The sequence below is a fragment of the Epinephelus lanceolatus genome, chromosome 24, assembly GCF_041903045.1.
Source record: "Epinephelus lanceolatus isolate andai-2023 chromosome 24, ASM4190304v1, whole genome shotgun sequence".
Lineage (NCBI taxonomy): Eukaryota > Metazoa > Chordata > Actinopteri > Perciformes > Serranidae > Epinephelus > Epinephelus lanceolatus.
The window spans coordinates 7644429-7671389 of record NC_135757.1 but is presented as its reverse complement, the minus strand read 5'-3'; the positions used below and the strand labels follow the sequence as shown (position 1 = coordinate 7671389).

The window sequence follows — 26961 nt, the reverse complement described above, 5'->3', positions numbered from 1 at the left end:
AATACTAACATGAACATATGGAAAAACAAACAAACGGCAAAACATGACAGCTGGTGCCAGAGCAGGCATCATCGCAGACGCTGGCTTCATTGGAGGGGACAGTGAAGACAAACGGAGTCTAACTGGGGCCCTGCTGCTTGAGCGGGGGGGGGGGGGGGGATGGGGGGGGGGGGGGGGGTGTGTGTGTGGACGTGTCAACTGGAGTTTTCCCCTCCAATGAAGCGGTCCTGTAAAGCAATGCGTGCTGCTGGTTTGGGGTTTTTGAAACACAATGCAAAAATGAGCTGGAAGCACAGGATCCTTTTTTTCACCTGCTATGGCAAACACAACGCTAACAATGGACACTGTGACGTTAACACAAAAGGCAGACTTCAGTGTCTCGTTTCAGACAAGTGCTTTAACTTTAAAACTCGGACTATTAAAAAAAAATATATATATATGAACCCGCACCAGCTGTCACGTGGAGCACAACAAATAATACAATAAACATTTTTCCGTCATATTGTTAATAAAAAAAAGGAAAACTTTCTGTTCACTCATTTCAAAAATGCACCTTGGGACATATTTTCCACCCCACAGAAGATGAAGTCAGTTTGTTGTCTGAGCACGATGTCAGATGAGAATTGATGAGATTTTAGGGGAAGAAAATGGCCTCCTCTCCTTTGTTTTTTTTTTTTTTTTTTTTACAACAGAGGAGACAAAGCTGAGTGCAGACAATAAAGGCAATTAACTATTTTACACTTTTACTTAGGCTCTGCGGACAGTCTGTCACCACCAAATGCTTGCTGTCAGGTATCGACTAAATGACCTAGCTTCAATACATCTCAATCTTCCTCATTGTTTGGGATTTGTTTCTGGAACGAACCAGAGCTAGCTAAAGAAATAACACTTTTCAACCCAGATCCCACCTGGAAGGTAAGTCTTACATTGACCTTTAAAGGGGCAGTTCGGATTTTTTGAAGTGGGGTTGTATGGGCTACTATGGTGGCGTGCTGACTGATGTCTGTGGATAAGTTCCCCACACAACCCAACTTACTCCTTCCTATAATGTTCTCTTGATATCCTTAACCCAACGTACAGCCACGAAGCAACTGACAACACGTAGCCTGCCCAGGAGCACCACTCAAACACGTAACAGACACCAAGTAAAATCATGACCTTACTTTTTGTTTTTGGAGAGAGAGGAGGGAGGCATCCTGAGTGTTTGACTGTCAGTCACCACTGCTAACATTACTGAGGTAGAGATTTGTCCTTGGTCAAGGACTGATGTTTTCATAAGCTCCCCAGCCAGAGAGGCGCCAGGTCTCAGCGTCCACACCTGTACACATTCATATATGCTTTCACACACTCATGCACATACACTCAAACGTCTGGACAGACAGACAAACGGCGTGGACACCATCTCTCTGTTCCTCTGTCTGTCCATTTGACACCCCGGCTTCCTTTGTGAGCTGGTAGGCAGAGAAAACCATCGATGGTGACTGGGAATGAAACACTGGGATGCGACTGGAAAACACACACAAGCACACGAGGCTAAGCGACTACCGGTTAGCTTATCTTCGTAACACTTTTAAGCTCGAGGGCAATAGCTCAGTGGCACAAGCTCGTTACATGCTATACAAAACACTTTCCCTTTGATACCTTTGCTACATTCGTTCATCTAAACCTGCCAGGAGACAAGCTGGATGGCTCTTTTCCCAATGAGTCATTCACTTGCTGCTATTCTTCATCTCCAGCCTGAAACTATTAAAATACTGCAGTGTTGCTTTTTTTTAATATAAACCTATAAATGTAACATTCAGATAACAGTTTGAATTGGTTGAGAAGAGTGAAATGACCTCAGCTCTCTAAAGACTCACAGATGCTAGCACAATTAGCATGACTAGCTTGTGATATGTTTGACGTGATGTAAGACACTGACCTACTTTATCCCCAAACGTCTGTATTTGTAGCCTGGGACTAAACCTCGCAGTCAAACAACTAAAAAGAAGGGCGCCATCGATAAAACGAGTCAAACTAAAGCAGAGAATCAACTTAAAAACAAAGAGAGGACAGGTCGTCTTTAACTGAAGACATGGAATCATACTAAACCTTTGCATACGAGTCATCGAGTAAAACAAAAAGAACAAAAGTAGCTTTCTATGGCCTTTTTCAAAATAAAAAAAAATCCAATTTCTTCCATTTTGGTTTTACAGTTTTTTCCCACAGATGATCTCTGCAGTGTGTTGAGATTTGCTTGGTTAGCGTGGCGTGGAGACATCCGAAACTCTCAGAGTGGAGAGGTGGGGCAGGACTTTGGCAAAGTTTGACAAGATGATTTCTCAACATTGCCTGGGGGTGTAGAGGGGGACTTGGTGGGACTATTAGGACGGCATTAGCTGTTGTCCGTGAAAATCGAGCAGCCGCTGAGGGGAGAGTTAGGGAACAGGTACCCAAGACGGAGGGGCTGTTCTCACATGGACTCGAACTCGTCGATGCGCTGCTTCGTGTTGCCCTGTCGGATTTGGCGCAGCGTTTTGTATTTGTCTCGGCCCGCTTTCACGTTCTCGGCGTGCAGCACGTCATTCTGTGTCTTCTTGGTTTCATCTCTGGCCTCGGCCAACTCTGAGCTTAATGTCTGAGGGATAAAAGAGAGGGATGGATGAGAGGGTGATGAGAGGGAGGGAGGAAAAGGACGAGGAGAAGAAGCATAGGGGGCGTAGAGTCAGCGGAGGAGAAGAGGAAAACAGAAACAGGACACAGGTGCAGAGGAGCTGAAATGGGAAAATATGCACCAATAACTCTGAAAGTAAACGTCTGATTGAGGCAAAGCCACTTATGTACAGCCTCTGGCTCAACACTGTTCATGGGAAGCCAAACACAGGCTTGCAAGTGCTGGTGTAGTCGAGACAAAGATCTGTATGTTTTGAAAATTGAGGGTAATAAAACCACTTGGTTGTGGTTTGAATTCTTCTTGCCATAGCTTCAGTACAAGTCCTGGCTTACACAGTAGCCCGGCTTAGATCTACAGGCCCTGATATATATTTAAAGTCAGGGAAAATATGAAGGTGTTTGATGTGATCAATTAATTAATCACCAGTAGATCTGCTTTGAAGCCAGGCTACAGTCTAAGCCAGCAGTTTAAAGAACGGACGGAGAGGTAGGCCTTATCTTACCCTGATATGCCATTTCTTGGCTGGTGTTTCTTCTCTGCAACAAAACTGCTGTTAGAAAATAATATAATTTGGTTGTTATTTGTGTTTGTGAGATGCAAATCTCATTCGTTCAAATAGGTTAAAGACATATACACGGGTCAGCCAAAACATTAAAACCACCGGCTGGTTAAAGTAAAGAGTATTTTACTGCTTTTAATAAAACTAGGATGTCTCTGCAGTAGACCAGAACCATAAATGCTCCAGCTGGCAAGAAATGATCTCGATCGCTCACAGTTTAACAGGAAGCTAAAACATGTATCTGAAACATTTGAAGTGAGAAACAGGCAACTCAGTGACAGAATCTTGGTTTATATTTGAGCAGCACTGCCTCGTTTTACCGTTTGATGTCAGTTTTTTTGGCCTTCGTTTTCACTTTCACACTTCCTGTTCACAAACTCTCGATCCCTTTTTTTATTTTGATATTTATTCTTTCTCATTTCTGTGCTCCGGAAGTTATTCAGCCTAGCGCCTAATTTACTGTCTGATACTGGGTGCGGTTACATGATGGCTTCTCATTTGGAATGAAATAAATCTGAATGAAATCATTGGGAATTAAAGTTTTTCCAGGTAGTTTACATGGGAAATATTCATTCTGAATAAGGGTTTACACGGGAGATCAGTTTAATCGCCTTTATTCGGGTCCGTGCAAAGTTTGGGGCAGGGAAGGTTTCTGATTGGATAGGGGGCGGGGCGGATGTTACGTGTTTACCAGAAGCAAACACTAGTCCTCGTTCCGGATAACAAGATGCTTGATGATGCCGTTCTTAGTGCCTTTTTCAGGCTTGTTTTTCTTATATTCTTGAAGCAGCAGTACAACAACGACCTTGTTCTGCTAATGCTTCGTCTGTTGAGGAGGAGAAGGGAGGTAGAAGGTCGAAGAAGGGAGACAGAAGACCGTGCTGTGGTGAATGGAAACCGGTTAGTGCAACGAGTCGGGCACGCGCTATATATGTCATTGCGCCAGAAGGGCATTCCTTGCGCAGAAAGACCGGAATGAACTTAAAGAGGAATGAGTGTATACAAGTGCGAGAAATTCTTTAATTCGGAATTAGAAACGGAATATTCCAGCCCCTTACATCGGATTGAATTTTCAATCGCATTGGCCATTTTCATTCCGAATTAGGTGTTTACAAGATCACTTTTAATAGGAATGAACTTTCATTCTGAATGAAAAGGGAATTAAACTGTCCATGTAAATGCACTCACTGATAGTAGGCTGTTGTTTATTATGGCTGCCTTGGAGTCCCAAGGATTATGTGCTTGTTGCTGCGACGTAAAACAGAACTTTGACTCTGTAACATCGCCATTGCTCTTTTAAATGTTCTAGTTTTGACCTGCACACTAAATTAAAGATTTGAAAAAGGAGTCTGTTTTTTGTTGGACAAAAAATGAAATAAATTGTTTTTCCATTTTATAGTTTTTTCGTTCTTAATTAAAATTCAAATGAACACATGGTCTGTCTTGTGATCTGCTGCTAAACTCTTTGTGTCAGCGGTGGCGACTGGGTGGTGGGGAGTATGAAAATGCAAAAGTACAGCCTGTAGGTGCTGTAGTTCAAGCAACAGCCTGAGAGCAAGCGAAACTTGCAGTGTTCTGCTGGGAAACCTGTAGCTCTGGCATTCATGTGCATGCCACTGGTACACTGCTGCAGTACTCACATCATGGCAATAGCACTCCCGAATTTACCAGCCAGTGGTTTTAATGTTTTGGCTGATCGGTGTACATTGTTTATTAAAAACAATACTTTAATCTATATGTTTTATTTGTAGGCTAAGTTTCAGACTCATGACCGTATCTTATTAGACGGTATTTTTATTTTGGGGATTCAAACGACTGTTATATTGAGTGTGAGGGTTTATCTGACTGTGGGAAAAGCAGTTCAGCAGTTTGTCAGCAGTTTTGTTAAAGCCCTTCAAAGGAAGTTTCCAGACTCTCAGCATTCACCCGTTGCTCTCACCTGCAGCTGTTTCTTCACCCTCTCGTTTTTCTGGGCCTCAGTGACGCGCTCCTCTTCGCTGCGCAGGTCTAGCTGGCTGACGCCCTCGTTGGAGAGTTCGGCGCTGGCCTCGGCGTGGTTCTCGTCCTGCTCGTCGTGCTCGTTCTCGGCCTGGCCGCCCAGAGGCGCTGGCACCACGGACATGGCGGTCTTCAGCTCCTCCTTGGTCTTCTCCAGGTCCTCCTGGGCTGACAGAGCCTGCAGAGGACAGCATGGAGAGAGTAAGACAGAGACGCATACTGGATTCACAGCAGGCAGGTGAGCTTGAGGTATGCTAGTAGACCATCGGTGTTAAAATGTCATGACCCCCGTTAAAGACCCAGGCTCTACGGCATTCGTTATTACTCTGGGCATGGTCTGAATCTACAGCGGGAGGTTGTCTGAACGCTGCTCCTGTCTTGTCCTGCCACTCGACACAGTCGGGTGCTGCCATCCTAAATGAAACGTTAGCATCCTGAGAGCTTGACTTGTTACGTAATGAAAGGTCAGGGGGTTCAGTTTGTGTGATAATAGAGTCAGCGACTGAATCACGTAACTGACATTATCAGTAAATGTCACAAAGGAAGCATCGGTTACTGACAGTTTGGCTGGCGAGCTAAGACTGTAGGTAGCATTAGCCTGTGATAGAAGAAGAACACTCATCTCAGACCTGCTGTTTTAAAAGTTTAAAAAATGCTATATTTTGGCAGACACCCTGTGATGTCAGTGTTTGCCTGTGTAAGACTGGGACAGAGGGGTCCTGTACCTTGTGCTGCCATTCAATGGCCTCTTCGTCCTTCTTCCTCTTGGCGTCCTCCAGTAGAGCGATCTTGGCTGTGAATTCAGCCAGTTCAGCAGCCTGGGATGAAACATAGAGCCTGCTGTCACACATACTGTACATTTAACCAGATACCACCACCGTCTATTTTAAATGCCCATCAAATACACACCAGTTGTTCCTGGGTCTTCTGCTGGTCTGCGGCCTGCTTGGCCAGCTCGGCCTTGGCCTCCTCAGCCATTTGCCTGTCTTTCTCCAGCCTCTCTGCCTCCTCCTTCGCCCTCTTTCTCTCCTGCTCCAGCTCCAGGGCGCGGCGAGTCTGCTCCTCGAGTTCTGTGGAAAGGCAGACGCCAAAACATGTCACACATAAAGTCTACAAACAGTGAAAACAATCAGACGGATGACAGAGAGATCTGGTCAGACACAGGGAAGGGAAGAGAAGGTGACAGCAAAGTGAACAGATGGATGGATAGAAAGAAAACTGGGTACCTTTCTGAGCTCTCATCGTCTGCTCTTCAATCTGCCTCAGCCGCTCCATGAGCTCCTCTTTCTCCCGCTCTATCCTCTCCTTCTCTTTCTCTGCATACTCTCGCTTCTTCTTCTCATTCTCCAGCTGAGCCCTGAGAAGTTTTGTAAAGACATGTTTCAGATAACATTTCCATTTTACTTTAATACAGCTATTGCCTCACGTAATGTGTGTAAGAGGGGCAAGACTGCCCTCTAGTGGACAGACATATGCATCATTTTAAAACACACATATTGGAATTTCTTCTCTGACTCTTGGAGCAAACAAAAATGACAGCAGTTATGAGTATTCCTGAGAAGTACCTCTCCATCTGTTTGTGGTGCTTCTCCTCCCGGGCCTGGGCCTTCATCTGCTGCACCTCGATGGTGTCGGGCTTTCTCCTCCTCATGTACAACTCGTGGTTACCCATACACAGCGCCAAGATGCGCTTGTTGATGCGCAGACGTGGGGCGTAAAACACAAAATCCTTTGAAAAAGACAGGAGAGAGATATCTTTTAACGTGAGGCAGGAGGTGTTCTGTAGTCACCAAGCCGACAGTTTAATATGTGTTGAGTATCATAAAGATAAGATGAACGTGACACTCACAGGTGCTTTCTTGTCGATGGGTTTGATAACAAACTTCTTGTCATTGAAAGAGATGTTTCGGATCTCACTCCAGGGGAAGCCGATCTTTGGTGTCAACCTGGACAAAAAATACATTTCCATTTTACCACTCATGCTGATACACACTATGGGGTGTGACACAGTTGGCTGTAGAAGGTGTTACAACAATCAGCCGGCAGATGGCGCCCTGCACAACAGACCATCTTCGAGGAAATCACGAGATTTTACAACTTACATTTCAATCTCCATCTTATTATTTCAGTTAAGTGGCTAAGAATAGTGACAGGGAAGACAAGTAGGTGGAAGAAACTCATATATCACTTCCTGCCAGGAGCTAAAATGATGCTCTCTAATCAAAAAGGACAAATAGGAAGAGAAGAAAGACGGGATCAAATGATAACTAGTGACAGAGAGAGAGATGATCCCTTATTTCCTTTCTTTGTCACCTGAACAAGAGGACAATGATGGCAGTGTGATGACCTCAGATAACGGACAGGAAAGGAAGAGCAGCGAGAGGAAATGCTACAGGCGTTGTGATTCAATCTATCCTTTCTAACATAAACTGGGAAAAGCAGAGAAGACAGGAAAGACTCTCCTACAACGGATAGTCTTCCTCTCTCCACCGCTCCCTCAGTTTTCACCTCTAAAAATATCTTTGTTTCCTCTAAACTTGTGGAACATTGTGCAGCTCGCGCTGGCAGCATCGAGCCTCTGTGAGAAGACTGCAGAGCTAGCGCGGCTGATATTAGAAGTTAATATGAAATAAAAATGCAGTACATAAATGCTTCAGATTTGTTGAGTTTTTAATAATTAAGCTTTATTGTTGGATTGCTTTTTAAATGACAAACATGACAGTTTTAAAGTAAATTAAATAGCCTACTTGCTCATAAATGGAGAGCACAAAAGGTTTATGTTTATTTCTGCTGTTGGGCATTTTGACATGGCGGTTTATGGAGATTAACTGGCTTTTGGAGCAGCCGTTCAAAGAACTGCAGGTTTTGGCACTTCTGCGATGGCTACATTTTTTAGCCTGAGGTTGCCGCTTGCTCTCAGAAACCAGAAATAAAAAGTAGAGGGATTCGCAGCGCCTCATCACACTGCAGAGTGTAAATATGTGGCGCTTCCACACACACACACACACAAAAAAAAGCTCTGTGGACACCAAATTAACTGTAACATTTATGAGCAAATAGATCAATGAAGAGTTTTAAGTTTAGGGCCACTGCTCCGGCTAGCAACAAGCTAACTACATCAGCCGGGGGTCGGACTGCCGATCTTCCGATTAATGGATGACCCACTCTACCTCTGAACAACAGCCGCCCATATTTAATGTTAGTAGCCCCTTGACATAAAGGGCTTTTATATTTTTCAAATCACTTTCACTTGCAAATACAGTAACACCTAAGACTCTGATGTTGTGGTGAAGGTGTGTGACACAGCAGGTGTATCAGACACTGTTATGATGACACGCATTGCCACACATCACACAAGCCTCTACCTACTCAATGGTCCTTATGTTTGCTGCTGTTTAGTAATCAACACTTCCACTTTAGGATGGGGGGAGTGGTAATTGAGTGTGAAAGCTGAGGTCTCTACAATCAGGCAGTGTGTGTGTGTGTGTGTGTGTGTGTGTGTGTGTGTGTGTGTGTGTGTCATTACTTGTCTTCGTGCTCGTAGATGTTGAGGCCGAGGGCGTCGACACCCAGCCACAGCTGTGTGCCCTTCTTGTTTTTGATCTCAAAGTAGTTCACACCGTACATCTCCAGGTCCTGGGCTATTTTCAGATATTCCATCATGGAGTCCTCTCTAGACAGAAGGAAAAGCAGGAGTGTGAAGATCTTATATTATATGTGTGCATAACCACTGAAACATACGATCAAATCACCCATTCCAGTAAAGGTAGGTGAACACTCACACACCATATTTGGTAACTTTTGGCCTTGTCAGCCTTCGATGGTACGTACCCACACAGACAGTGATGTCCTAACATGACACACATAAACAAGCTCAAACATGTACGCTCAGGCACAACTCTTCTTCTTTCGTCTCTCTCTCGGGGGATTTTGAGAGACAAACGTGACACGTACCTGAGCATTCCTCTGTGTTCCTCGTGCCAAGTTTGTATCCTGTCCTCCCACTGCTCCTTGGTTAGCTTGTGCTGCTCCAGGACTCTGTGTACACAAGCACCAAACACAATGACTTCACCGAAAGGGATGTTGAGTAGCACACGATTGTTTCCTTGGGAGGAAATCATTGAAAATTCCAGCAGGGAATGAGTCACGTTCCAGGTTTCAACAGGTCTGGATTCGGCTCAGTGGCACAGCTCTATGAATTGTGACATACTGTGTGTGTGTGTGCGTGTGTGTGCGTGTACCTCTGAGGCAGCAGTCTGTCATGGGTAAGGTACCCAGGCTTGTGGACATCTTTGTTGTAGTCTCCATACTTGGCCTGGACAGAGTATGATGCCAGCAGCACGGCTGTCTCTGGGGGACAGTAGTTCTCATCATTCAAGATGGCCTCCTTCACCTGGTGGAGCAGGACGGAGTGAAGGAGTTAACAAATATATATCTCTATCAAATTCGGCTAAAATCCACACTACATTTGGACTGTAACTTGACTCATTACCTGCAGGAAGAAGAGTCTCTGGGTGATCTCCTGGATCAGTTCCTCCGAGACATCCTCAGGGAAGAACTTGGCTCTGAACTTAAACTGCAGAGGGTTCTCTTTCTTCACGTCCTGCTGGGTCACCTGGACAACAGAGACGACATCATCATCCAAACATCTACTAGTAGTAGTGTAGTATAGTTGCCATGGGAACTAACTAGCTGTTAAGGGGGACTTTCTGTCAAGCAAACATGCTGTAATAGCCTCAACGAGAGAGGAAGCCTGTTAAAAGAACACGTGTAAAGAAATTCTACGTTCTGATAGAAGACTGACCTTCTTGTTGAGTTTGAGCCAAGTGATGTAGCCTTTGCTGTCCACATACTGCAGACCAAAGAACCAGACCTCTCGCAGTCCCACCGTCTTCACCACCTGACAATAAAACAAACATGAAACCTGAATTCGTACAGGTGCTACAAGCAAACAGTGAGCGGTACAGGCAGACAGGAAACAGGTGGTGGGTGATAATGTGGTGACATGACACTGGAACCAGGGAAATCATGGTTATGCAGAAAACAAATTGTCTTGTGGCTGACTGACGATAGAAAGTATTGCTTTGCTTTGTGTTTGAGTGTGCCTACATCAATGAATTTGAGGGTGCAAAAATGGTGGCATGTGTACGGCCTTTAAGAGTGACTCCACCTATACAGACACGCCAAGAAAAGAGGAAGACAGCTTAATCTCTACTTCTGCTTGTGTTTTGAGCAGCAAAGAGCAAAAGTGAAATTCAGGCAGTGTTGTATACATACATTTAGCGATACATATCTGAAACTGTTGCCATGTGTCCAGCAAAAACGTTAAAATTTATTATCCCCTCAATTTAAATGTTTCCCTGTGGTTTCAAAAGTGCTATTGAATATCTATTTGTTCCAAGGCACTGTATCAAAGCTATAAATTCCAGTCACTTTTGCTCACCTGGTCAAAGAGCTGTTTCCCTGTGGTGTTCGGTTGGATGGCGAACTCCAGCTCTGCATCCATGGTGGTCACACGGACGTTGATCTAGGAAACAAGTAGAGCAAGGTGTTCACTTTGTTTGTCATATTCCACAGGCAAAGATTTAGCTTGAAGGAGAGGTGCCATTTAACTACGAGCTGCACCCAACAGCGTCTCACTAGGCAACAGGTTCGGGGAGAGCTCTGGATGGCTCATTTAACATATTGCTTTTAAAGGTTTGTTAGTTTTTAGGCATCCAGTTGCGGATAGGATAGGATGCATGCCACGTAACCATGAAGTGTTTGTTTCAGGCATGGGTCCTTTGTTGCAAGTCTGTGCTTCGTTTGACATTAATCACCCTGTTGTTTTGTCATGGAACAAAAAAGTTAAACATAATATGTATTTTAAGATGCGGCACAAGACCCGTGCTGCTGTATCGCTCCATCTGAGTCAAACAATTGTCCAGGAAATCACAGAATTCCTGCAGAAGAGAATGAAGTGCTCAGTGTGCGTGCAGTGTTCCTTCAATCCAAACCCAGGTAGTAAGGGGCCGTGCAAACTTTTGTCCTTCTCCCTCTTCCCATCCTACACGACCAAGGTGAGCACGCCCCACCTTTCAATGCACCCTACTACTCAAGGACCTCTGTTAAGGTGGAGCTGCCAGTAAACGGCGCTGGCAGCAGGCCGAGCAGCAGCTGATGGCACAGAGCAGAGCGGGGCTGACCTCCGAGGCATCTCACATCCTTCCTCCCACACACACGCACACACACTGAGCTGCGTTGCCTCGGCAGTGGTTAACAACACGAAGCGAGAGTCAGGGGCGAGCGAGAGGTACAGAAGAAGGCGGGAGGTGCAGAAGCAAAAAGTTTAGCAAGAGTGCACCAAAAAAAAAAAAAAAGGAGGGGAGATGGCGTGCAACAGGAAGCAAGCGAGATGATCTGGGGTGTGCTCGGTTTGAGATTGAGTTACAGCGAGGTTACTGTAGATGAGCCAACCGTACGAAAACGGAGGGAGAGAAAAAGGACACAGACCAAAGAGCCCTCCTTTTCCTCTGCGCAATTATACCCCAAACCTCAGGAAGGCTTACTCTGCATTTCTCTCCCTCTCCTCTCAATATTCCCTCACCGTCTCTCCTGCCTTTATCCCTCTCAATATCCCTGCAATGAATAATCCATGAAACTTGTGTCTATACAGCACATAACTGGACTCCCTCGTACCACAACGTATCTGCCTCTCATTAATTACCCATGAAAAGTTGCAGCACTTTCTCCACGCTGTACACATCTTGCCTGAACAATGTGTGACCGTGCATTCATATACAACACTATTTAAGGGACTAAACTGAATCCCACATGTACACAATCTAACCTTAAGCTTGATTTTGGTTGGAAACTGTGACCATAAGTAGTTTAAAATGACTGAATAACATTCTGCCTTCACTCCGGGTCGATTTTCAGTTGGTATAGTTGCTGCGTTTGGTGCGCTTTGAAATCAAACCTCTCTGGCATGCTTGTTGCCAATGTGTCTCTCAATGAAGATTCCACACAGAGAGGCACTTGAGTTTGCGTCCACATCAAGACCAGAGCTTAATCCATGTCTGGGAATCAACCCACGCCGCAATTATGTGCCAGTTATTTTCAGTGGAAGGAAAAGAAACGGATAGGGCTGTAGTGAAGAGTTCGAAGCTTCATTCATAATGTTGACAGGGGGCGTTTTTTTGTGTGTGTAGGATTTAGGAGGATATACGAGGTGAAATGGAATATTATAAATATGTTTTTTAGTGTTATCCTCATATTAAACTTGATTTAGTGTTAACTACCTGCCTGACAGCGAGTAAACAGACTGTGGCTTTGCTCCTCTGCTAAAAAAACAACCGCCGATGAGTCACTGAAAGTTACAGCTGCTACGGGACAAGCAAAGGCTTCATGCTGCCATGTTATGTACAAAATGGAGGCCTAATACACTTCCAGGTGTTGAAGGGAACATCTCAATCAACTCACGACAAACACACACTGGCAGAAAACTTGCGCAAGCTGCGTAATTGACTTTCCGAGATAGCAGTAGTAGTTATGGACAATGTTGTGCCGAGCTGGGGTTTCCAAGTGACCAGCCTTGAATGTCCCTCCCCTGTACTTGTGTGGGGCCCGCCTGCCATCAGCAATCAGCTGTGAAAGAGCCAACCTTTGTGCTGCATATGTGTGTGTGTGTCTGCCAAAACATAGCCGACCCACACAGCAGAGAGAAGTGGAATCCTGTATGGACCAGACGGCCAGTTAATCCCGTCTCTCCTGCAGAGAGAGAGAGAGAGAGAGGGGGGGGGGGGGGGGGGAGAGGAGGGACGACAACATGCCGAGGTACTGACACGGCTAATCACACACTCCGACAACTGAGAGGTCCCGAAGGAGCGACTTTTGTAAGCCTGTCCTTACACGACACTGTCTGTCTGGTGATACTAGACATAGTGATTGGGCAATGTGACAGTTCTTACCAGAGCCAAATTACTGTCTATAAATAGTGAGCAAGATCAGTTAAAGTTAAAGGTAAGCTTTAGACGAAAAAAAGACACATTTAACAGTCAGTGGAGTCATGAGTCATGATAACATGTCTTAAAACTTCCTAAAAACACGAGGTAGTAAACCTTTAAAGTAGAGTACCACCTGATGTACACTTGGCTGAGTCATGTTCCAGTTGTGGCATTGGTCTGAAACATCTCCGCCTCCATATTGGAAGCATTTTAGAAACCTATGCTGTGTCTCAAATCGTGTACTTCTGTACTTACACTTAATATTTTGAGGGCATAAGTGCGCTCACACTGAGGTCCCGTTTATACGACAACGATTTCAACTGAAAATGGTTGCAATTTGGCCGATCGTTTACACAACAGCAGCATTTTGAGTGCCAAACTTTTCGCACATGCGCATTGCGCTTCCAGTCACTAGGCATGTGCGAGAAAGTCGACCATCACAACAACAATGGTGGACTCCCGAGCTTTCCTTGTGCTGCTCACCCTATTGAATTTATCAACGCTTCCCCATCATAGTGTAGATTTACTGTAGCAACTCCACCTCGTCGTCCGTCCAGACAAACGTTTGTGCGGTTGCCATTTTGTTTGTTTCTACATCGCTGCTCTGTAGAAGGAAGCGTAAGCGTCACACCGCCAACTACTGCAGCGTTTTTGGTCATTTTTGCGGATCCGTGTGCACAGCGATTGTTATCAAAACGTTGTCGTTGAAACGCGGAACTTTTTTCAAAATGAAAATGAGAAACGATTCTGTTTTCAGTGGATTGTTTTCATGTAAACATGGCCTGAGAAGTATGGAAAAATGCAGTGCACTATGAGTACCCGGATGGTGCACTCAAACAGTCAAGAAGTTGAGTGTGGAACTATGGACACTTTCTTGCCCTCAATGGTCGCCATCTTGGCTGCGTAGTGGAAGGGGAGGGACCACTTTTCAAACTGGAAATGGTGGCTGAGGATTGTGCGACTGTGAACGCTGCATTGTACAAATACATGTGTTTTTTGCACTAAGCACCACTATACTGTTGTCAGGTATAAGCCAGCAGTGTGTTTGTTGGGTTAATTTAGCAGTCTGTAATGATTTGGTACCGCGGACGATAAAGCGAATGTTAATGTTAGTTTGCTAACTAGCTAATTTGCGGTCATCATTTCCGGTAAGTGCACAACTGCCATGTTTGGGTTGAGACAACTCTACCCTGTCGAAATTCGCGCACTATGCCAATAAGCACATAGTGCACATAGTGTACAACACGGAAGTGTGAATTTGAGAAACACAGCTAGTGTCTAAAAAAGCCTGTTCTTTTGCACTGCCACATTTCCAATTTAGTTTTCTGTTTCTTTGCCGACATTTTTCAGGTTTGAAAGTACGCTGAACATGTCTGCAACTCTTTATGAAAACACTGGGGGTGCATTTTAGTCAGGATGGGCCAAAACAGACATTTGAGAATGATGATGCAGACACACACATTCACCAAAATACTATAGCTAGGTCAACATACGTATTGTTTTTTTTCCTTGTCGTGTGGGTGCTTCTTTCCCACTGCCATGGCTTCCTCCAGCAATAGATAACGCTCCCGCTACTGCTAAAATATGTTGCTGACCATATTTGCTTTGCAACAAATCCCAATTTTTTCGGCAGGCTCAACTACTATCTTTGTAGTATTTTCTGCAACTAGCTAACGTCCACAGAGAGACATGGCTACTGTGACGTCAACCATTGGTTTGTGGACTCCGTTTTAAAGTCTTGAGCCGTCGGTTTCATTTTAATACGCTGATTTAAAATGAAAATGAATTTGTGTGGATGTGGCAGCGAGTCTCCAAACCAGTGGCTGCATCATTTACAATTTCTGTTTTTTTATTTCTATGTGCCCTTTAAGGATGCCTCTAAATCCCCCTCTCCATTTCAACTGCGAAGACGAGTTCTCACTGAGACGGGCCCCTTGTTAAATGTGCAGCTGTTAAGTTACTGTAAGCTGTTTAGAGGAGCTTTGCCGAGAGAGGCCTTAAGAGACACACACACACACACACACATACTACAATCCGTAGAGTTGCTAATCTGGCCTGCTGGGCTCTGAGCAGCTGTCTGTCCCTCTGATTAACCCCCCTGCAGGGTGAGGCAGGCTTCGGAGGGGAGGAGGACAGGAAAGAGGAGTGAGAGCGTAAAGGGAATCACTGCTACCTACAAACACAAACATTCATCCTTTGGGGGAAGGGAAGGTGAACGCAGTGTGTGAAACGTCCCTTTCGCAAGAGGAGAGAAAAATCTGCTTATCCATGTCTCGTCAACCATCTACTTTTAAGTTTTACATTCATCTGACTCATTCCCGTCCTGACAGTCCCTCCATCGTCTGGTGATAAACCTCTCTCTTCACCTTGCTCCTGTACTTCCACAGAGACAGGATGTTGACACAGACTGGGCCCCGATGTACACAGCGGGCCCCCTTCTCCAGCAAAACGGGAAAACAGCCGCAAGCTAGGGAAGCCGGCGAGGACTCTCTTCCTGTGGGGTGCCATCACCTCAGCCCTTGCCCCCGGCCCACAGAGAACACCAAACACAAGTGGAAGGATAGGGGAAACAGCACATTAACAAAACTATATGACATGTTCATTGTCTTCCTCTCACAGACTGTTTTATGCTTTATCCATACTGATGTTGATCCTATCAGCTGACCTGATTCATGGCCAATGACTCGTCATTTAAACAGTATGTCAGGACACTTTTTACTGCTTAGTCACTGATTTAATAAGATAAACTCTTCTCAGTAATATTATACTTGAATCTGTGTGTTCTTTGACACCTCACCTAGCCAATAATATCACCACAATCTCAACCTTTCAGCCTCTTACACAACCGCTGAGGGCTAACAATCAAAACTGTGACAACTTCACCGCCAAACCAAACTTAACAGGATGTGCTCTGAGTTCACAGCGAAAGCCAAACTCTTCTGTTACTCAACCTTGCGACTGTTTTTATTCTTCAGTTACAGATGAGTGCTGACACTGACACATAAGAGGCTCGATTCAAAAACAAAGTTTTGATGTCTGGCACAGATCCCAGAAGAGGTCACGTCTGATGAACCCTGTTCCCGCTTCCTCTGTTTACTGTGTCTGTGCCTCCCTGCGACAAGCTGTGCTTTCTCTTTCAGTTAGTGATTGTCTGTGACAGAGACGTCGCTCTGAGCTCAGCGGCCGAGCCGTTTTGGGATGGTGCCCTGGTGACTCAGGGGACATGAAGGGGAAGTGGGGGATGACATCAGTGCCTGGCTGTTCCTCTTCTGCAGCTTTCTATTCCCCCACCCACAAACACCCACCACCTTAGAAAGCTAATCAGGAGAGGGTGAAGACTGAAACCTGTTGTTCTAAGTTCCATGAAAAGTTTTAGCAACCAGTTAAAATCTCTTACTGTCGTGAAGAGTAATTGTCCAATGTTATTTCCCCAGACTCACGCGTAAGCTCTACCCAAGTCTGTTTAGAATGAAAAGGCAGCATGGGGACAACCATGAAGGGACTGCATCAAATTGGTTTTGTTTTGGCGTTGCTCACATCCCAGGACTCTGGCATTCTCTCCACCCTTTAAGCAACAATGGCAGCAGTGTTGCAGTTGCAAGTCTGTGGGCCAGGCAGTTCATTTCACACTCTGGCTGTTGTTTACTTGGAAGAGGAGTATGAAGAGTGGGAGCAGCCACGGGGATGAAACTGCCACTTCCCTGAATGTACAACTGTGGCTTTCGGCGGCAGTGTGTGCCGGCTATTATGACAACTGGAAAGATTCAATTTAAAGCAGACTAGGCAGCAACAAACAAGCAACTTTCATGTTTAGAGTTCACTGGATCCTTTTTGTTTTACATCAAACAATCTGGAACGATTGGCCGGGAAAGAAGCTAACTCAAGTGTTTTTTTCCTGGCTTCTTCCCCTGAGCGATGCATTTCTGTTTACCTCTGTAGAACAAGCTGCTGACATTTGTATGCCAACTCTCATGTCGCTCCTTTCAGCCTCTTACCGGTTTCGGCATCTTTGCTTCCTCTCCTCCTGACACCCGACAGCTGAGAGGATAAATCCGTCACGGGACGGCAACAACACCTGTATCACAGGACCTGAAAGTGAAAGACACAATTTAATTCCCTCTATAACTTTATGATTTGGCAAGAAACAATACATTAAACTTAAATGATTAATCTTTAAATTTAGCATCAGAAACCCCAAACAGCCAGACACACAGAGAAGTGGTTTTGCATTCAATCTCGACATGCACTGCCATGTTGTTGTACACGGTGCACATATGGTAACTATTGCAAGCGTGTATGGCTGAAAACTACTTGAATCATAATTACTGTGGAAGAGAAAACTAATTGCCGGGGTCCAGACCTTTGAATCCGCCCGCACCACTGAGTTTGAGTTGACTGATGGAAACTGAGTGGTTGATAATTCTGTCTGATATCAGGTAAGAAAACTAAAAGACAGTAAAGGCAATATGTCTGACACAAATTCCTGGATATTGGGACTACACTTTTCTTTTTAACAAATTCACCCCACTATTATTTCACACTATACATGTGACAGTTTAGGTGCATGCTTAGTTGAAACACACACCTGCAAGTCAGGTAATGACCTGGGCTGAACTGCCATATGATACTGAAATGATCCGGTGAAAACAACAACAGTTTTGTGAGCATGTCACATCAATCAGACCTGGATGCTCCAGTATAAGGTCTGGCAGTATTATAGATGCATTGTCTCCAAGCTTACTAAGCGGTCTTTTAGCAAATAGCGGAGCAAAAACGGCATCATTTTTTGCAACTGACTGTTAGTCAACACAGCTTGGTATCACAATATTTCGTGTGGCCTAGTATCTTTTTTTTTATATTATACGACTTATTAATATTGCAAATACATGTCAGCCGACTAAATCAATTGCTTTTCAGTTCACTCCGTACATTTGGCTGCAATAAAAATGATTAAAGTGACTAAAACAGAAGTTCCCTAATTTTTCATTTGAGGACATACTTTAAAGTCCAAAAAAAAAAAAAAAAAAAGGGAATGAATCACAATTAAGGGTGCACGATATTTGATGTTTTTGCCAATATGCTGATATGTAACAACTCATTTGACTGATAACCGATACTGATAGATATATCCACTTTCTTCCCCACCTAATTTTAGTGATCATCCAGTCTCTTCTGTAGGGGATTAACATTATATTATGGATACATACTCTTATTGTTATGGCCCACCAGTTCTTGGAATTCGAAATTCGCAAAAAGCATGGATGCTGATAGTTCCTTTTAAAGCTGACATTGGCCGATACCAACGACGTGCCGATATTATCAGCATGCTGGCCGATTCCAATGTTTCAATTTAAATCCAATATCGGCCAGTAATGATGACATGCCAATATTATCGTGCATCCATGCTTGCAACATGTTATCGCAATACCCAGCATGTCGCAAAATGACCTGAACTTTAGTTTGGTATGCATTTTCACTTTCTCCTTGCTATTTGGGACCAGTAGGACCTGATAAGTATAAAAACTAAACATTGTCAATGATAACAGAGTCCCAATGATAATAAAGTCCCAATTAGGGCTGCAACTAACAATTATTTTCATTGTCGACTAATCTGTCGATTATTTCTTCGCTTAGTCGATTAATCATTTTATGGAAAAATGTCAGCCTGTCTCTCCCAAACCCCAAAATTATGTCATCTAATGTCTTGTTTCGTACTCACGCCAAAGGGTTTTAGTTCACCATCATAGTAGAGTGTGTAAAGCTGCCAATATCTGAACGTAACAAGCTGCAATAAGAGTATTTTGGGTACTTTATAGAACTTTTCTATGAAAACTGATTAGTCAACTACTAAAATAGTCACCAATTATTTTAATAGTCCATTAGTCGTCGATTAGTCGACTAATCGTTGCAGCCCTGGTCCCAATATCCTTCAACAAGCTTAAGAAAAATTCCCAATGTCTGCAAATGAGTACTTTCTAATTAACAGCGCTGTAGCTTGTTGCCTTTGCTAACATTGGTAACATGTGTGTGCCATATCATACTACAAACAAAGTTTCAACCATAACATGTGATCAGGTTCTGGACCTTATCCACTTGTGTGTCGGGGTTGGCTGCAGACTGACTTGGCAGAGATGGCTGCCATTCTTTTAATACATGGATTAGTATTGTGGTCGCACTCCCACAACATGGAGTAAAAAAAGTGTCCACGAACGAGGACAACAGGGCTGCCATGATTAGTCGACTAATCGATGACTAATCGACTAGTAAAATAATCGGTGACTACTTCAGTAGTTGACTAATTGGTTTGAGTCATTTTTCATAGAAAAGTACGATAAAAGTACCCAAAATACTCTTATTGGAGCTTCTTATGTTCAAATATTGGCAGCTTTACACACTCTCCCATGACGGTGAACTAAAACCCTTTGGCGTGAGTACGAAACAAGACATTAGATGACATCATTTTGGGGTTTGGGAGAGACAGACCGACATTTTTCAACATTTTAACACATTTTTCGATAAAATGATTAGTTGACTAATCGAAGAAATAATTGAATATTTGACCGTAAGAAGCTGTAATAAGAGTATTTTGGGGTACTTTTATAGTAGTTTTCTATGAAAAATGACTCAAACTGATTAGTCGACTAATCGATGACTAACTGACTATTAAAATAATCGGTGACTATTTTAGTAGTTGACTAATCGTTGCAGCCCTACTCCCAATATCTTTCAACGAGCTTATGAAAAATTCCCAATGTCTGCACATGAGTACTTTCTCATTAACAGAGCTACTTTGCTAAAATTGATCAAATGTGTGTGACATATCAAATTACAATGTGATCAGGTTCTGTACCTTGTGCACTACTGTGTCGGGTCGGCTGCAGACTGACTTGGCAGAAATGGCTGCCATTTTTTTAATACATGGATCAGTATTGTGGTTACACTACCAATACATGGAATAAAAAAGTGTCCATGAACGAGGACAACAGGGCTAAATTAAGCAGAATGAAGTATATGGTGCATTAAACCCAAAATGTGATGTCATCATATGAGGACACATAGTCTCTGGACTGTTTTTATAGTTCAAACATCTATTTATATACATTTTCACAGCCAGGTGTGTGTTATATCCTTCAATTTTCAAACTATTTTGACACTTGACAAGGCATTCCTGAGGTATTAAAGTGGCACGCAGGTCTAGTACTATAGTGGCAAGTTGGCAACTGAATTAACCCTACATTAGTTTGAAATTAATACTCAAAGAAATCTCGGTTACAGCACAAAATACTTTTAAACGACCATCAAAGGACCCTGCTCCATTTTGGTAACTTAAACTACAATGATTACAGACTACAATGAGTATAAAGCTCCCAACAGACAAAAACCACCATCACATTAAGCGCAGTGAATGGCTGCAGCGTTTGCACTCCACATGAAGACATGCCCACTTGTAGCTTGTGAGCAATTAGCTTGCGTATTTACCCGCCGAGAGTTGGCTTCCGTTACACTGTAATTTAACCACAGTTTCATCAAACGGTGAACAACGGTTACACTCATGGCCAAACGTTAGCTACTGTGACATAACACGACGAAAAGGAGAACAAACATAGCTTGAATTTGACGTGACAAAACGCCTTTTTACTGAGTTTTATCTTAGCACACTAATGTTAGCCGTTATATTAAAATACTCCCCCTGAAGTGGCCGTTTGTAAACTGACATTTCCACGCTAGTTAGTGGGTGTAGTCGACATAACATAACGGGACAGGTTTGCCGAGCTCGCGCACAGAAGTTTTAAAGCATTAAAATGTCCGGCCATCATTAATTCACGTTTTCCAGCCAAAAAAAAGCACCACACAAAAAAATGTGACTACATGAGGCAAGCTGCGGTGCGTTCACAGACACTTTAAGGCCCCCAACTTGGTACAAGTCGTCATTTCTACCGTGTGGTATAAAATATGAATCGGTGGAGCACGAGCATATCCGCTATTGCATCAAAGTTGAAGCTCATCTTTTAGGGAGAGGCAACTCACCGGGGGGACGAAGTGTGTCTTCAAATGGACGGGAAAGCCCGGTGTGTTCACACGCAGCAAAATATCCACGATGGAAAATCCTCCGTGGGTCGTGTTCCTTGTCTGTTAGTGGTTTTGGCCAAACAAATTCCCGCACACATAGAAAAACGGTTCAAGTCTTAACCATAAGGCGATTTGGGGTGCTAGTGTCGAGCCAGCCGGAATATGATACTGCCACTTCCGGTGCGGACTTTAAAAATAAAAGCACCCTAGAAGCGCGAGACGACGAAATAATTATTGAAACGTTTAAAATCATAATCTTAAAAATCTTCTTACTATTAACGTTAGTCAAGACATAAATAAAATGTGAAAATGTAGTCCTTTCTTGTATCATATGCCATAACGTAGCTGTCAAAAACTGGCGTACAAAAAAAAAAAAAAATCCACTTTCGTTTATTAACTTTCCAAACTACGTGCTCTAATAGACGCTATACTATATTTTGGTACATCCGAATAGTTTCTCATAAATTAATTCGTGTTTTAAGTTACTTTAAAGAAAAAAATGCATCACTTCCGGTCTTGTCGCTAGTTCCTGTCGCGCGCTTGACGCAGCTAATTGTGGGGATGTTCAATATGGCTGTCAGCAGCTGAGGAGTGGATGCAAGGCATGTATGGGGCATGCACCGTGCCACGAGCTGTATGGGGAGTGATTAATATCAGACAGGGCATTTTTGTAAATAGAAATCAGTAGCAGAGCTCCTCACTGTGGCCCCCCTGGCAGACTGCACTGGGAGCAGTTAATTTGGCACAGATGCACATGAGAGAAGTTTGCTGAGGACAGAAGCAGAAAGAAGAGACAGTATTCATTCGAGACATCTGAAACAATTTACTATAGAGCTACGTTTGATAAGTTTATTATGCTGCCCACAGCCAGGGGCGTCACAGTGGGGGGATAGTGTGACTGATTACCAGGGGCCCCAATGAGAGAGGCCCTCAAAAGGCCAATTTGTCTTTTTTATTTCTTAGTAATAGTGCCATAACTTTACTTTACAAGTGGAAACATGGGAAACATTGCACAAACAACAATGGAAAAGTACTTCAGCCCTGTCTTGGATGGACACATTTAATTAGATTCTTTAAAACACCAGCACAGAATAATCTTTCAAATGAAAACATCCCATGTTGGAGGTCCAGTGGGGGAAATAAAAGCAAACCATTATCATGTGTTCTGGCATTGGAACAAGAGAAGTTTAAAAATTGTTGGACACCTTGGACTAAATCCATTTCCTTAAATACATCTGACCTCAGCTGGACATGACTGAAGTTCATGTTGAGCTACTCAGATGTTACTTGTACAGTTTACTTGTTATAATTCAAGTTCTTCTCTTTAGGAGCACCTGAATACAGCCAGACCTCCTTTTTTTCTTTATTTCTTTCTAGCATTATGCGATGTGTCAGCAGGGGCGCTTCTGGTCCACTAGACAATGTATCAAGGTACAAAAATGAATTGATTCAAAATTGGTACTTAGTACTATTGCTTTGTTTTATCTTTTAATTATTAACATACTCTTTTATTTTTAACTTACTAGTTTGTTTATTTCATCTAGATTTTTTTAATTTATTTATTTTTTCCCATATATATTTTTCTTCCTTTTTTAAATGTATTTTTTTAATTATTTTTATTTCATTTAATTTTTTTTAAATGTATGTGTGTGTATATATATCCCTTTTTTAAAAATGTATTTTTGTATTATTATTTTATTTCATTTAAAAATAATTTAATTCATTTAATTTTTTTCTTCCTTTTTTAAATTTATTTTTATTATTTTTTGATTTCATTTAAATTGTTTTAATTTATTTGATTTTTATATATACAGTATATATATATATTTCTTCCTTTTTAAAATTTATTTATATTATTATTTTTATTTCATTTAAATTTTTAAAATTTATCCTATATATATATGTATATATATATATATCCCTTTTTTAAAATGTATTTTTTTATTATTATTTTTATTTCATTTAAAAATAATTTAATTTATTTAATTTTTTTCTTCCTTTTTTAAATGTTTTTTTATTATTATTTTATTTCATTCAATTTTAAAAAAAATTACTTTATATATATATATATATATATGTATTTCTCCCTTTTTGAATTTTTTTATTTTTTAATTTCATTTAAATTTTTTTAATGTATTTAATTTTTATATATATATATTTCTTCCTTTTTTACATCTATTTTTATTATTTTATTTCATTTAATTTTTTTTAAATTTATCTATTTTTATATGTACTTTTTCTCCCTTTTTTAAATTTATATTTTTGTTATTTTTTGATTCATTTATTTTTTTAATGTATTTAATTTATTATTTTTTTCCTCCTTTTTTAAATTTATTTTTTAGTATAATTTTTTAAAATAATAATGATTATCTTTATTTATTTTTTTATTTTTATTTATTTATTTACTTTTTTCTTTCGTTTTTTTTTACCAAGAAGTTTTCTCATGGGTTGAAATATGTTTGTTTATCATACCACTGGGACTGTTTTTGAAGGCATGATCATATCACAGATGTTTTATCTGTATTTGAATGTTGTGTTATCTCACACTTGTGTAACCTTGAGGCCTTTAGCCCCCTCACTCCTCGTGGTACAACTGTAAAACTGTGTATGGCATAAAACACTCATACCACCTTTAACATACACAGCAGACATGTTCTGCAGTTACTCTGTTCTACCACTAGATGTCATGGTGTCCCGTGTGTTGGTGTCCCACATGGCTTCAGAGTTCCTCCAGCTGTAGGTGCTGAAGATTGTTTAGACATTCATTTGTCAAGGGTGTGTTTAATGTCACATTACCCTGACACATCATGACACTGGTGAGCAAACAGGTGCAGCTAATTATAAAGCTGTTACCTTGGTAGCAGCCATCTTCTGCTTTTTATCTCAAGTCTTACAAGTTATCCAGATATTAGTAGAGGAGGTATACTAACCAAAATGTCCTCCTGCAGGCCGAATGAGGAAGAGGAGACAGCAGCAGGGTCCAGGTAATTGGATGGGCGGAGCTGTGTGGCTCGAGGGTAACATGCAGGTAAGGACAGGTCAGTTATATTAGCAAGTAAGTTGGCACACACGACATATTTAATAAAACACCAACACAATAAAGCTCAACAAACAGCAGTGAAAGGCTGTCGTATTAATGTAATTTCCTAACAGGACGCACGGAGGCAGCGCGGCTGTGTCAGTAGAGCCATTACTGAAGACAGCGCGCCAGACTCCATTAGTAATCTGGCAAATTACGTGTTTGCGTAATAATAAAGCAAAGATAACTCACCAACACTTGAACATTTAATCACTACAGTTAGACTGACAATTCGGCATATATATGCTTCAGCAACTTTAATAAAATATCGATTAAATTTGAATACAAAACTCACATTAGATGCATTCAGGGTGTTTGACCAGGTGTATAATATACAGATTTTAGAATGAGGTTTGGTGGAGATGAAGAACATTTTAATTCGAGTCTCTCTCGTTTATAATATTCATTAAACGAGCTGGGATACGGTCATAAATGTATGTTTTGAAGTTTTAATTGACTTCCAATGAAACCCAGCACATCTATGATTACTACTTGGGCCCTCAGCACACCCATTCATTAAATGTACTCTGGTGAATGTGTCAACTCAAATGAAAAAGTTTGCTGGACCATTTTTCTGCATCACAAATACAATGATGTAATTTGGCTCAATGTGTTTTGTGCTTTTAATTCTTTGCATGCAGATGTGAGTTTGTGTCTTCTCCTTGGAAAACACCTTAGAGCTTGAAATCTGTTGACTCTTGTATATCCATGTGCTCCTGATGACATCCCCTAGGCCATGTCTGTGAACTCGGGCGTCAGAAGTGTCACATTGTGTTGCATGTGGAACCAGCCTCGGTCTTAATTTAGCCTGGCCTATCACCACGTCACAAGATCTGTGTCCATATGACCGAGGGCCTGCTGCTCTATTGTCAAAGAAATGAAAGGAGCCACTGTCGGGGGAACTGGTAATTGAACGGGGACTTGGATAAATTTGCACACTGATTTATTTGTTTTCTTATTTTATAGTTAATGTTACTGAAATTACACAAAAAACCTGCATGTTTTGTGCCCAAAACTGCACGAAATTAACATAAAGTTAGCGTGTCTATAACTTGTTCTCAACCCAGCTCGTCGCATATCGTCGACTGGTCAGTGCTGTTCAAATCTACATATTACTCCCCCTGCGTTTACTGTTAATGCTCAGGGATGGCCTGTCAATTTACGCTTAAGTTGACCAAAGAAAATCTTGGTCGACTTAAGTCCCACATAATCTTCAACTAATCGATTAGTCGTGGGGGAAAAAAAGTCTGCACGTTATTTTTACTTGTGTGGTGGTGTGTCTGTGTCACTCTGCAGTTACACCTCCAGAACACTAGTTGGCGGTGGAGGACTGTGTTAAGTGCTGTAAAGTTTAGTTGTTTCAAAACACACATTAAACACACATTAAACATGGCTTAATAGAGACAATTTCAACCACAAGTACACAAATCAGCTTCACTATAACTCGCAGCATTCACAGACAAACACTTGTCTTTATCTGGACACATTTTCCCCACAAATACAACATGCTAACGTTATTAGCACAAGCCTATGGCGTTTTACATTGTATAAATTAGCCTAGCAGCTAGTGATCTTTCCCTCTTTTCATATAAAACCAGGGACAACAGCAACATTTAACAAAGGTAACGTTACATAATTTGGCTCCATTACAACTCACAACATTCACCGACAAAACAACTGTCTTCTGCTAAACACGTTTTCCAAACAAATACAACATGCTAACTTTATTAGCGCCAGCCTATGGCATTTTACATTGTATAAATTAGCCTAGCAGCTAGTGATCTTTTCCTCTTCTCATATAAAACCAGGGACAACAGCAACATGTAACAAAGGTAACGGCACATAATTTGGCTCCATTATAACTAGCAAGATTCACCAACAAAACAACTGTCTTATACTAAACACGTTTTCCAAGCAAATACAACATGCTAACGTTATTAGCACAAGCCTATGGCATTTTACATTATGTGAATTAGCCTAGCAACTAGCAGAGATTTCCTCTGCTCATATGTAACCAGGATAAATCACACACAAGACTTAAAATGCTATTTTAGTGGAGGCTTTATTGTCTTCACAATTTATTGTTTCTTATCTGTGAATACAAGTAAATACAAGCTTCGTTTCCACAGAGGGAAATGGTTTCAGCTCACAGAAACAGACAGGAGGTCTGCGTCACTGCGACGCTGAGCATGAGGGTGGGCGAGTTCAACTTTCTGTCAACAATGGGGTGTTTTGAAAACACCCCCATTTTCACAGGTAACTTAGCCTGTCCCCCGCCGCAGGAAATAATGGATTAATCCTGGAAAGCTGTTGATGTAGCACTTTTCTCCTTATAAAAGAAACATGGCGATTATTCAAGGAGAGCATATCGACCAAATAATCGACTAGTCGACCAGGAGACTACAGCCCTATAAGAAATGTACAGTTTCTGCTTGAAATGTTGGTTAATGAACTTGTATTTACGGTTATTTCCCTGTGCAACACAAGCACATGGTTAGGTTTAAAAATATATACAGTACAGGCCAAAAGTTTGGACACACCTTCTCATTCAATGCGTTTTCTTTATTTTCATGACTATTTACATTGTAGATTCTCACTGAAGGCATCAAAACTATGA

At 42.0% G+C, this 26961-nt stretch overlaps 1 protein-coding gene across 3 annotated transcripts; it reads right to left on the bottom strand.

The window, feature by feature from the left end:
• Positions 1 to 661: 661 nt before the first annotated feature.
• Positions 662 to 21389, bottom strand: LOC117250058 (radixin-like). Of its 3 annotated transcripts, none has more exons than XM_078165533.1 (16): positions 21224 to 21389; positions 17191 to 17284; positions 10654 to 10737; positions 10015 to 10110; positions 9703 to 9825; positions 9452 to 9603; positions 9165 to 9248; positions 8737 to 8883; positions 7060 to 7156; positions 6776 to 6939; positions 6437 to 6567; positions 6120 to 6280; positions 5936 to 6028; positions 5152 to 5388; positions 3156 to 3203; positions 662 to 2617 (listed from the first exon to the last, which is right to left on the bottom strand). In XM_078165533.1, the coding sequence occupies exons 2-16, from the start codon at positions 17200 to 17202 to the stop codon at positions 2453 to 2455; spliced, it is 1794 nt and encodes a 597-aa protein (XP_078021659.1). In that variant the 5' UTR covers positions 17203 to 17284; positions 21224 to 21389; the 3' UTR covers positions 662 to 2452. The 3 variants fall into 3 exon arrangements, with proteins under 3 accessions (XP_078021659.1, XP_033471922.1, XP_078021660.1); XM_078165534.1 differs by having other exon boundaries at positions 2448 to 2617; positions 3156 to 3189; XM_033616031.2 differs by lacking the exon at positions 3156 to 3203.
• Between the last annotated feature and the right edge of the window lie 5572 nt (positions 21390 to 26961).